The sequence below is a fragment of the Nansenia antarctica genome, assembly GCF_963989245.1.
Source record: "Nansenia antarctica genome assembly, chromosome: 9".
NCBI lineage: Eukaryota > Metazoa > Chordata > Actinopteri > Argentiniformes > Microstomatidae > Nansenia > Nansenia antarctica.
Window position 1 is genome coordinate 28,699,639 of NC_137679.1, and position 12,369 is coordinate 28,712,007.

Sequence of the window (12,369 nt, forward strand, 5' to 3'; positions counted from 1 at the left end):
GTTTCACTTTACTAACCGCTCATTAAGGATGATTGACAGCAGAGACTGAACCCAGAACAATTTATAATTAAGTGAAATGAAACATTATATTATTGATGGTTATTATCAAAGGCAAACTCAAAGTACAAAGATAGGGCTGGCAGTAGCAGCTCGGCAGTTAGAGCCACTGCAGAAACGTTGTCAGTATGGAAGCCGCAAGTGTGAGAACCGCAGCAGCTCTGCCACGCACACGCGCTGAGGAAGATGTTGCGGTGTGTTCTAGGCTTTAGGGTCCGTAGGGCCAGCTGCATGCTTGAAGCTAGTGACACACACGGCCCAACTCAGGTCATCTCCACTAACAGCTGTTGGGCAGTGTGTCAAGACAAGAGCCGTTCTGCCCCCTCCTCTGTGCCTCTGAGTGTTCCTGTCTCCTCCTACCACCCGGCATTACACACATGACTAAACAGAGAAAGAATGAGATACCCGGCTCAGTCAGTCTGAGCAGGCGGGACTAATGCCCAGACTTACCACCCAGCTCAGGGCAGCGGAACTGACCCACACCCAGACGTCGCATCATGGATAGGACGATCAAGCAGGTGGTGGATGTAAACCTCGTGCCTGTGTGTGCTGTGATAGAGTTTCAGGAAGTGACAGAAGCAGAGAGGAGGAGCTAGCTAAGTCGCGGTCACTTGGACCAGGTGAGAACAGTTGACGGCAATGTACACCAGCTCACTGACTCCAGAACAGATTGGTAACACTGTAGAATGTAGGAACAGGTTCAAAGGAGAGAACGTGGCAGCAGTACAGACAGGCCTTATACAGAATGAAACACAGACGCACGTGTTTGGAGGGTATTGGCAACAGCAGATAGACAGACGGGAGAGAGAGAGGGAGAGAGGGAGAGATGGAGGGAGCAAGGGCACACCACCAACAGCCCCACACCATCACTGCAATCTGGTGCACAGACACACGCACACACACACACACACACACACACACGCCTAAAAGACATGGTTAACCTGTTGGTTTCCTTCAACCCCTCATATACCAGCCACAGCTCTCCGTCCTCATTCAGCCTATGGAAGTCTGGAGTGGGGGATCTGACCGACAAAACACAGGAGAGGAACAAAAAGAAGCAAAATAATAAAAACAGGAGGGAGATGAGGGGGACGGGGCACAGGATGTGAGTGGACGTGAGCGTGTTGTGTGTGAGTGTGTGTGTGGAGGGGGCGGGGCGGGGGGTGGGTGTTGGCTCTAAGTGCTGTTGGCTGGCTAAATGTATACTGTGTTAGTGATGGGGTGACAGTCTGTCAGGCTTGATAACCAATGACAATCTGATACTCCACTCACTCTGGGTGGTTTAGAATGTGTGTGTGTGTGTGTGTGTGTGTGTGTGTGTGTGTGTGTGTGTGTGTGTGTGTGTCTGTGTTGGTGAGGGGTCAGAAAAGACATGGATCTTTACAGTAGGAGGTAACAAACAGGGGAGGCAACATAACAGATGATTCACAGATGCAGGTTTCATGCCAAGTCATTCCATAGAGCTGATTGGACACCCAACCCCCCCCCCCTCCCACCCCCCTCCCCCTCCCACCCCCAGCCATTCCCATGCTGCCATGCAGTTTGGCTGTTCAACCCTTTAGCTGCACAGAACAGTCCCTCAGGCTAAGTCCCTATGCTGTGGCTTATACTGCCACAAAGACACACACACACGCCACTCTGATAAAGTAAATACTAATTTGTAAATATTGTCTCATTACACCCCTAACAACAAACCCTTTACTTCCATCTCTGTTACCAAATGTAAACTCCTGTTTACAAAAACAAACAAACCTTAAATCAGCATAAATGTTAACACTGACGTAAACAAGCAAGACAACAGTCTAGACCTAGACAAGGTCTATGTCAGAATGTCTACAGAATGGTAGCACTGTACCACCTACAGCAGGTAGATCATTCTCCATGCTGGTTAAAGGAGCCTAGGATAACCTAGCTTAGCTACATCACCATGCTGGTTAGAGGCACAATGCTATGCAAGCTAACCTATCTTAGCTTTATCAATATCAGCCAATCCCCCCTTCCCCGTTGGTCTGCGTGGCCATGCATGGTTCCACCTCATGATGCATAGGCCACACCTGATTGGTTACCTGAGCCTGCTCAGGAGCTCATTGGCTTCCAGCGGCTTACGCAAGAACTTGGGAGATCTGCACAGAATAAAGAGAAGAGTTCACGTTCACGTTCACGCACACGCGCACGCACACGCACACGCATGAACTCTGGGACCAGGTTAACACTAGGGCTGCAACGATTAGTCGACATAATCGACGACGTCGATCATAAAAACTCGTCGACGTGGAATTTTAGTGTCGACGCATCGTATTAAAAACACACGAGCCGATAATACAGAGCCGCGCTTTTCATTTGTAATTGCAATGCACTACAGGAACTGCAGCTCATGTTGTGCTGACGACAATTGACCACCAGATAGCGCCGTGCCTAGTGTTTCTGCTATATGGCCGTGATGATAGCGCCCTCACGTGTTCATACAGTCATTATTTGAATTTGCAATGGGAACGTATGTTAAGCCAGAGAGACTGGACAACAGGGTGACATTCACAGGTGTGCAGACTTGAGAAGGTGAGGTACAACATGCACTGGAGCCCGCGGCCACTGCCGCGGCCACACGACTAATCGCGACTAATCTAAAAAATAATCAACAGATTAGTCTACTACCAACATAATCGTTAGTTGCAGCCCTAGTTAACACCTGGGACCATTGGGAGAAAAAGGAGTAAGGGAGGAAGAAGAAGAGGAGATGTAGAGATAGAGAGAAAAGAGAAAGAGAGGAGGTAGGGGTAGATGTAGGGGGGGGGGCAGATGTACGTACCTGTTGGAATCTTTGAGGCCTATGTAAGCCTGCTTGATTTCACCAGAGTCCATCATCTTCGAAACATCCATGTGCACAGGCTCCGTCATAGTCTCCTAGAGAGAGAGAGAGAAATCAGTGTGTTCACCATTCCCAGTGATGATGGCACGTCTACAGAAGGTCACAGGGTGGTGGTGGGGAATGAGGAGGGTATAATGGACTCTGACAGCGCTATGATGGCTTTACTATTACCTATTATGTACATAATTACTATTATGCTCATGGGACATTTGACATCATTACCATTACCATGCTCATGGGACATCCAACACAGCCTGAAGGTTGCCTACATTATTAAGCATGTTGACATTGTTGAACTTTTGCGGTTTATGTTATAGCCTGAACAATCGTCCTATTACGACACTAGGGGGAGGCGTCATCCCTACTGCGCTGTACCCATAGAGTTATAAACACTAGAGGGGATACTCCCTCCCCAAAACAACTGGGATTATATGGGGAGGGCCATGGGGTCAACTGTCTTCATCGTCTGTGATTTGACATTTAGCAGACGCCTTTATCCAAAGTGACAGAGGATACGTCCATTCTTCACAAGAGAAGCATCACAACTCTTGGTCCAGACACTTGTGATCTCCCGCTTTGACTAGTGCAATGCACTCCTGGCTGGGCTCCCCGCCTCCGCCATCAGACCTCTGCAGCTCATCCAGAATGCTGTTGCCCGTCTGGTGTTCAATCTCCCCAAATTCTCTCATGTCACCACCCTCCTTTGCACTATTCACTGGCTCCCAGTAGCAGCGCGCATCAGATTCAAGATCCTGGTGCTTGCCTACCAGGCGGGAAAAGGCAACAGCTTGGACCCTACTAAGCAATAGTCAGCCCCCAAACACCAGCACGAGCACTCCACTCTTCCACCTTGTCTAGCCGACTGGCACCATCATCTCTACGTGGATGCAGCAGTCACGCTACTCGGTCACGGCTTTTCACTGACCTGGTGCCCCGCTGGTGGAATGAGCCTCCCACTGCTGTCAGGATGCAGAGTCACTACCTATCTTCTGCTGTAGACTAAAGACCCATCTCTTCAGGCTACACCTTAACTGTCCCTCCCTCCTAAGACCTCTTCATCCCCACTACCCCCCTGTACAGTTTCTCTGCTGTAAATAAAATAAAATAAAAATGTAATTCTTCCTTCTTCTAGCATTTTGCCTGCCAATGGCCCCTGGCCCTAGCATAGATGACCTTTTCTTGCGATGACTGATGGATAGATGATTCACTTACTTAGACAAATGTATTTGTTGTAAGTCGCTTTGGATAAAGGCCAGTCTGCTAAATGCCAAAAATGTAAATGTAAACTTTGCACAAAATTAAATGAATCTGAGTCTAGAGACAGGCTTCACCACTCAGTCTAAATGTATCTGTCAATCAAAATGTTGGTGATTCGCTTCCATCTGCCATCAACTCAGCTCCAGTGTCTCAGGTCAGTCATCTATTGGCACCAGTAGATGGCGTCACGCTCTAACCACCGGCTGCAGTGGTTGTCAAGAGCAACTATTCTGCAGGCACAGTTGACGTGCATCAACCAATGGCAGCGTGCCACATCATCAACTGCACAGTCAGGCGTCTGGCTGATAGGTCAGAGACTTATCCAGGAGTTGTGAGGTTTGTCGGCAAATGCAACGTTGTCCCACCCGGATCGAGGCCCATAGGAGTTGCAGTGTCTGACCTTCTTCTGACCTACATGACGTGTCTGACCTATGAGGTGTGGTGTCTGACCTACATCTTTGTAGCGATGGTTGGACAGAGGTGTGACATGTGGAAGAGCATGCAGATGGAGGCTCTCAGTACCTTCTCATCCTGAGAGGAGGGCATGGGAGGAGAGAGAATAGAACAACACACACGTGTTAGAACCAAGCACCATTAGTTAGTAGTTAGTATCTGACAGCTTTCAACCCCTTCATGGAATTGTAAACAAAAAAGGGATACACATCTCTTTTTTATGTGATTGACCACATACCGGCACTCCAGTTGATATACATGAAATTGGAAAATGTGTCCGCTGCTAAATAACTGGGATAAGGACTTAAAAAGTGTCTTAGTGTATCGACTAAGGTGAAGGTATCTAGTTAATCACAGACAATTGATTATTGAGTGAACTAGTCCTTTAACTCCCCCTGCTTTGACCCCATGATGATGAACCCTGGTGGGAGGAGTTACCTTGTGTTGCATGGCCTCCTTCTGGCTAACCAGCTGGGAGCGGAGTATCAGCACCTCCTCCTTCCGCACATCCAGCTCCTCGCAGGCGGAGTTCAGCTGGTCCAGGAGCACCTTGTAGGCTGGCGAGCCCGGGGCCCCTGCCCCTGTGCCTACATTACCCAGCAGGCTCTGCCTCATCTCAGCCAGGTTGTGCTTCAGCTTCTTGTTCTCAGACTCCAGCTCCTGGCGCTGGGGGGGAACAAGATGGCCGCACAATCAAAGCCTGGTCCAATCTCAAATGGACTGCTAGGCACAGTTCGCACCCCCCCTCACCCCATCACTGCTCCTCACCTTAAGAGACTCATACTCCAGCTCTGCCCCACGTGCTTTCTTATGTTCCTCATCATCCTGAGAGGTAGGGAGACGGAGGAGGTTATAGGTTGCAGTTGTAGTAGTATTGTTGTAGTATAGTGTAGTATTGTAGCACCGCTGGGTGCTGGTAGGCAAACTGGCTAGTAGTCGCTCTATGTGTAGAGGGCTGCAAGGGAATTTTCCTGGCTACATAGTGTACAGGTTTTTACTTTTGCCTGCTTGCGGCTCTGTCAGTATTGATTGATTGATTGACTGAAAATGTTTATTATGTGAAGCGCATTGAGTTGCATCTTGTAAGAAATGCGCTATACAAATAACATTTGATTTGATTTGATTTAGTAGTAATGTGATAGAATTGTGTAGTATTATAGTGTAGTATTATAGTATTATTATTGCAGTACTGTAGTAGTATAGTGTAGTATTGTGGTAGTATAGTGTAGTATTGTAGTAGTACCCTGGCTCTAGCAGTAATAGTGTTGTGTCATAGTATAGTGGAGTATTGTGGTAGTAGTATTGTACTGTAGCACAGTATACTGTAGTGTAGTATTGTTGTAGTATTATTGTAGTATAGTGTAGTATTGTTGTAGTATTATTGTAGTATAGTGTAGTATTATTGTAGTATAGTTGTAGTATTATAGTGTAGTATTATTGTAGTATAGTGTAGTATTGTGGTAGTGTTATTGTAGTATAGTGTAGTATTGTTGTAGTATTGTGGTAGTATTATTGTAGTATAGTGTAGTATTGTTGTAGTATTATTGTAGTATAGTGTAGTATTGTTGTAGTATTGTGGTAGTATTATTGTAGTATTGTGGTAGTATTATTGTAGTATAGTGTAGTAGTTGTTGTAGTACCCTGGCTCTAGCCCGCTGGAATTGCTCCTCTCGGTTTTCCAGCTCGTTGCGAAGCGATTGCTTTTCTTGCTCCAGCTCTGTCAAACGCTTCTGCAGCTTCAGAGTCAGAGATGTATCCATACCTCGGGTCACATCCTGCGCAACAGGAGATCACGTCAAGGTAACTGTTAGTGTGTGGTCTGAACAGTGTTATGGATCAAAAATAAAGTAGGTTTTGGAGTCATTTTCTAAATGGGGTAACTACATGCCCCGCCCCTCACCTCTCCTGTGCGGGAGCTTTCCTCTGATTCGGCGAACTCTGAGTTGTATGTGTATTCTGATTCGTTGCTGCTGTGGGTGGAGTCTGTTCTCCTGTGGCCAGGCTTGGGCACGTTCTGGAGGGGGAGGAGTCACAAACCGTTTTCACAAACGAGTCACAAATACACAGGCCTCTTTCCAATAATTTGTGTTTCTGTGTTTCTGTGTTTCTGTGTGTGTGTGTGAGAGAAAGAGAGTCAGTCAGCGAGTCAGTCAGTGAGTGTGTGTCTCTCACCACAGAGAGGGTAATCTCTTCCTTCAGGTCGTCGTATCTCTCCTCGAGGCGAAGGTGTTCTGTGAGGAGGTTCTGGTAGCGAGACCGCTCCTCGTTCAGGTCGCTCTCCAGCTGCTGAGTCTCCTCCGCTATCGCACGTACCATTTTCTCTGAGAGAGAGAGAAGAGAGAGAGAGAGAGAGAGAGAGAGAGGTGCGGGGGGGGGGGGGGGGGAGAGAAGGAGGGAGAGGGAGAAATAAAGAGAAAGAGAGAGAAGGTGAAGGGAAGGTGTTTAACACATATAAAGAACATATCATTGATGCTCTTTTGATACTTCAATAGACCAACAGCCACAATGCTATTGGATTGGCCCAGTGATAAGCTAAAGATCTGTGATTGTCCATGTGATTGGTTCAAAGGCCGGAATGTTACAGTGGATGTGGTAGGTCTAAGAGCATGGTGTACCGGTCATCTGATTGCTTTGTTCCTTGATCAGTCTGTTCAAGTCCTCCTTCTCGCTCTTCAGCAGTCCATTCTGCTCCTTCAGCTCTGCTACCATCTATACACACACACACACACGCACACACACACGCACACGCACGCACACACACACACAGAAAATATGCTTAAATCGTGTCTGCCACAAGCTTTTGGTCAGCATTTTGCATTTCAGAGCATCAAGCACAATGACGTTGATCTCTACAGAACTACAGTACAATTGTCCCACTGTACAACACATCTAACGCCACTATTCTACCTGCTCTCACCTACACACACACACACACACACACACACACACACACTCATACACTCACACACTCACACACTCTCTTTCATTAGTTTCCCGGTGCTCACCTGCCCCAGGGCAATGGCCTCCTTGCCCACCTTGTGCCCAGCCTCCAGTGGACTCCCCTGGGTCCTAAATCATGACATATACTGTATCCTCTGGTACCAACATACGTATATCCTGTACTAACACATCTCCATAACCTGAGGATCCATGGGGGGGCTCTATGGGACACATGACTAGGTGGGACCCGTTTGGCTGAACTGTAAAGTGGCTACCATAGTTAACACAGAGAAGGAGAGGAGAGTACTGTCGAGTAGAGCAGAATCAATGAGAGGATAGGAGAGACAATTAGAGTAGAGGAGAGTTGATTAGAGTAGAGGAGAGGAGAGCAGAGTCGAGTTGATTAGAAACGAGGAGAGAAGACCTACGAGGAGAGAAGACTAGAAAAGAGGGGAGGAGAGGAGGGTCCCGTCCCAAGCTCACCTTCTCCATCTCGTCCCTGTACGTCTGGGCCCAGTCCTGGATGGTCCTCTTCTCCTTCTGGGTGGTGGCCAGCTCCTTCTTCAGCCTCTCCAGCTCCTCCTGGAGCGTCGTCACACGGTTGGCGTTGTTCTTGGCGTCCTCCTCAGCGCCGCGCAGCCGGGTCACCTCTGTGGTCAGGCGCTCCTTCTCGACGGCATGAGAGCTCTCCAGACTGTTCAGCCTCTCGTTGACCACGCGGTTGTCTTTTTGCTACAGAGAGAGAGAGAGAGAGAGAGAGGACAAACATAACAGTTTAAGCCCCCAGGGTCTCGCCAGAAACAACCCCTAGCCCCTACTCTCTAGGCACTTGTAGATCTGAAGGTACTGGACAGGTAATAAGCAACATGGAATTCCATCCGGCCATGGGCAACGGTGGAGCAACTACCAGCCAGAGTGCCTAGTTCCTACAGCAGTCAGGAAAGAGTCACTGCTGAGAATGACTATGAAGATACACCCCTCGTGGCGATGGACATACTTGCTCGTCGACCTTCCGCTGCAGCTGCATGATCTTGTTCTCCATGCCGATGTTGAGCTTCTTGAAGTGCTCCACGGAGCGCGCCTCGATCTTCAGCTTCTTGAGCTCGTGCCGGGCCCTCATCCTCCGGGTGCAGCATTGCAGGTAGATGAGGGCCTGGATGGAGCGCTTGTACCACTGGCGGGCTAGCCAGCCGCGCACGTGCTTCTGGAGAAACACGGCCTTGTGCTCCCGCAGCAACTAGAGAGAGAGAGAGAGAGAGAAGGAAAGAAGGGGGGAGGGGGAGGGGAAGAGAGAGAGAAAGAAGAGAAAGAAGAGGGGGAAATAAGGAGAGAGAGGGGATTAAGATTAATTCCTCTAAATAAGTGTAGAAGTTGGAGAGCTCTGCAGTGCGACCCTTGGCTGGTGGGCACAGAGAGAGTTAATAGGGCAGCTGTGTGTGTCTGTCAGTCGGGCAATCCCCAACTCCGCTGCCACGTCACATGACCTCAGCATGAACACAGATATCCCAGAGAGAAACACAGTAACAACTGTCTGTGTGTGTGTGTGTGTATGTAAGTATGTATGTATATGTACGTACAGTATGTCTACTGTACAAGGGGAGAAAGTGTGTTTGTGTGTGTGTGTGTGTGTGTTGTAACACGCCACTCCTCTCTCTCATACCTGGGATGACTCCCAGTGTTAGACAGGGCTTATTTTAAACTGAGCTGCTGACGGACTTGCCTACACTTCCATGGTAAACACGTGTGTGTGTGTGTGTTTGTGATTGTGTGTAAGGTTGTATAACATACAGTACATCAAGCACATAATATACACAAACATCAAGTGAATATATCGCTGCGTCTATCAGTCCTATTATATTCACATACTACTGAAGTGACATTAGGTTAGTGTCTTTCTCCCTCATGGTAGTGTGTGTGTGTGTGTGTGTCAGGTCTTTCTGATTGTATTATATATATATATAGGTGTGTGTGTGTGTGTGTGTGTATGAGGGAGAGTGAGTGTGTCTTACCCCACGGTACTTCTGTCGGGCCATGTATGCTCGGAGGATGGTCTGCATGGCGAGGGCTGCAGCCTGCTTGTGCCTGTAGCGTTGCCTCTCCACATACATCCTCTGGAACTTCTGAATGGTGACGGCAGCTTGGGTACGGCGCATAAACTTGGCCAGGCTGGGGGAGGGAGAGGTGGAAAGGGGGGAGGGAGAGGGAGAGGTGGGAAGGAGGGGGGGGAGGGAGAGGGAGAGGAGGGCAGTGGTAGAGAGTCAAACAGCAGTGGTAACAGGAGAGCAATACGACTTCTGTGGTCATACACTTATACCCGCTTTTAACCTCACAATCTCTTGTCAAGGAGATTGTTAGACAGTGAGGCCCTATTAGGAAACAAGGCTCTTGCTTGCCTTCTCGCTCATACCTATCAAACCCTTCCAGATCTGTTGGCGAGAGTAGGGGGTAGGGCTTGTGTTTGGACAGAGACCGGAGAAAGTAACACTATAGTAATTGCCAGTGTGGACGATCTCCTTGACCATTTTCATTGGTTACTTTCAAAAGCGTCAAAGAGACGCGCAGTTAAATCCGTATTTCTTGCCATTGGCAGAGAGGGTGTGTGACTGGCAGGTGCATGGTCCACTCACCAGCGGGCCTGGTATCCGCGGGTGAACCTCTGGATGGTGATGGCGGCGTGACGCTTGCGCAGGTACTTCTTGCGCGCCAGCCAGCAGCGAATAGTCTTCTGGATCCGTACACACGCCACACGGAGCTTGTCTGCCCTCAGCTTCTCCAGGTACGCCACCTGGCCGGCTCTGAAGAAGATCTTGGTCTTTCCAAACTGGTACTTATCCTGGTCCTGAGAAAGAGTAAGAGAAGGAGAGAGGGTTAGCATGATTAGCATAGCCCCAGATCCCCCCAACACTCCTGCCTCCCATCACCCTAACCCAAACCCTATAACCCCCTAGAGCCAGACTCGTGACCTATGGCCTCTCCACCCTGGACCTCCGGGCGGCCTCTCACCTCCACCAGCTTCTCCAGGACGTTCCTGCAGGTGAGTCTCCTGTCCTGGAGGACGTCCTTCTGCTTCATCAGAACCCGGTAACGGCTGAAGAACTCCTGATAGGTCCATCTAACACACACGAGAGGGTGAGAAGTACATCCTAGGTGTGTGTACTGTATATGTGTGTGTGTGTGTGTGTGTGTGTCTCTACCTGGAGGGGAAGCCTGCGGCTGAGATGCGGATGGTCTCCAGGACACCGCAGGCTCGAAGCTGCTGCACCGCACGTTTCGGGTCAAACCTGCACACAACATCCCCCTAACGTTAACACAACATCCCCCTAACGTTAACACAACATCCCCCTAGCGTTAACACAACATCCCCCTAACGTTTACACAACATGCCCCTAACTTTAACACAACATCCCCCTAACGTTTACACAACATCCCCCCCCAACGTTATCACAACATCCCCCCCAACGTTATCACAACATCCCCCCAACGTTTACACAACATCCACCTAACGTTAACACAACATCCCCCTAACGTTAACACAACATCCCCCTAACGTTTACACAACATGCCCCTAACGTTTACACAACATCCCCCCAACATTATCACAACATCCCCCTAACGTTTACACAACATCCCCCTAACGTTTACACAACATCTCCCTAACGTTTACACAACATCCCCCTAACGTTTACACAACATCCCCCTAACGTTTACACAACATCCCCCTAACGTTTACACAACATCCCCCCAACCTGGGGGACGTTCCACTAAAGGTGGCTTAGTATATCGGCGATTGAAATAAATCAGGCGATCAGGCAACTCGGGATTGGAATTCAAGCCTCAGGTGATTCCTCGAACGAGGATCAGGCTCGTGTGATGAGTGTTCACAGAACACCGGCTTACAAATCTTCGATATGGGCGCGTGCACGCAGACATAAAGAGCCCCGAAGAGTCGATCTGTCGAAATGAAGATATTCCACTCTGCAGGGGTACTACATTTGCGCAGCATCCCGAATTATTGATCTTTATGAAGACGGAAAAATAAGATGTAAAATAGTGCAATACTGCTGCAATTAACAAGGCGAGGGAAATGGTTTGGCAAGAAATTGCTGACCGATTAAATGCGTAGGTCATACTAGCCCCAGTTATTGTTATATGTTCATATTTTAATAAATGAATATTTACTACTGTGGTGATATCAGCAGCAGGCTACAAACCGTCATATCGCCACAATGGCCTAGTGGTATCGACCGCTGCCATAGGATTTATTCGTCATTTTTAGACGGTGGTTCGAATCCCTCTTCGGACACACTTTTTACTGCATTTCGTTGTCTGAATCTAATCTAAAATCTCATCTAAAAAAGTATGTAGGCTATACAATTATGGTGCAGGCTAATTTACAAGAACTGACACGATTACAATGGTGTTTGAAGCCTTTGCATGAAATCTTCGGTTAAATGTAAAAAAAAAAAAAGAATCACTTAGTCAAGTCTCGAACACGCAACCTTTGGAACTCAAGCTGGCTGCCTTAACCAATGCGCCAGCCAGACCGCTGTGATGACAGCAATGCAAGTTGAGACAAATTATTATTTTTTTACACTCTTTTATTTATTGATCTATCGATCTATCTATCACACTTTCAAAATATCAAGTTATCTATCACACAATCAAACTATCTATCGATCGATCACACTTTCAAAATATCAAATTATCTATCTATCACACAGTCAACCTATCCATCTATCTATCTCGTGTGAAGTGGGAACTAATATTTCCTAAAAGAGGAACTGTCGTTCGGGATG

The 12,369-nt window shown here is 48.1% G+C and overlaps 1 protein-coding gene across 2 annotated transcripts in view; it reads right to left on the reverse strand.

Annotated features, from left to right (window-relative positions):
* The window catches only part of myo5aa (myosin VAa), a gene marked incomplete at both ends in the record, with an annotated part of 52,353 nt that overhangs the window by 5,323 nt on the left and 34,661 nt on the right, over positions 1-12,369 (reverse strand). Inside the window, 15 exons of one of the 2 annotated variants that reach the window (XM_080539934.1) lie at positions 999-1,079; positions 2,124-2,180; positions 2,864-2,958; positions 5,072-5,299; positions 5,402-5,458; positions 6,274-6,408; positions 6,534-6,647; positions 6,806-6,954; positions 7,249-7,342; positions 8,057-8,305; positions 8,571-8,810; positions 9,583-9,739; positions 10,201-10,412; positions 10,577-10,685; positions 10,768-10,854. In XM_080539934.1, coding sequence (XP_080396060.1) covers positions 999-1,079; positions 2,124-2,180; positions 2,864-2,958; positions 5,072-5,299; positions 5,402-5,458; positions 6,274-6,408; positions 6,534-6,647; positions 6,806-6,954; positions 7,249-7,342; positions 8,057-8,305; positions 8,571-8,810; positions 9,583-9,739; positions 10,201-10,412; positions 10,577-10,685; positions 10,768-10,854 — 2,064 coding nt within the window. Of the gene's footprint in view, positions 1-998; positions 1,080-2,123; positions 2,181-2,863; positions 2,959-4,702; positions 4,712-5,071; positions 5,300-5,401; positions 5,459-6,273; positions 6,409-6,533; positions 6,648-6,805; positions 6,955-7,248; positions 7,343-8,056; positions 8,306-8,570; positions 8,811-9,582; positions 9,740-10,200; positions 10,413-10,576; positions 10,686-10,767; positions 10,855-12,369 lie in introns of both variants that reach the window. The other variant, XM_080539935.1, reaches the window with a different exon arrangement.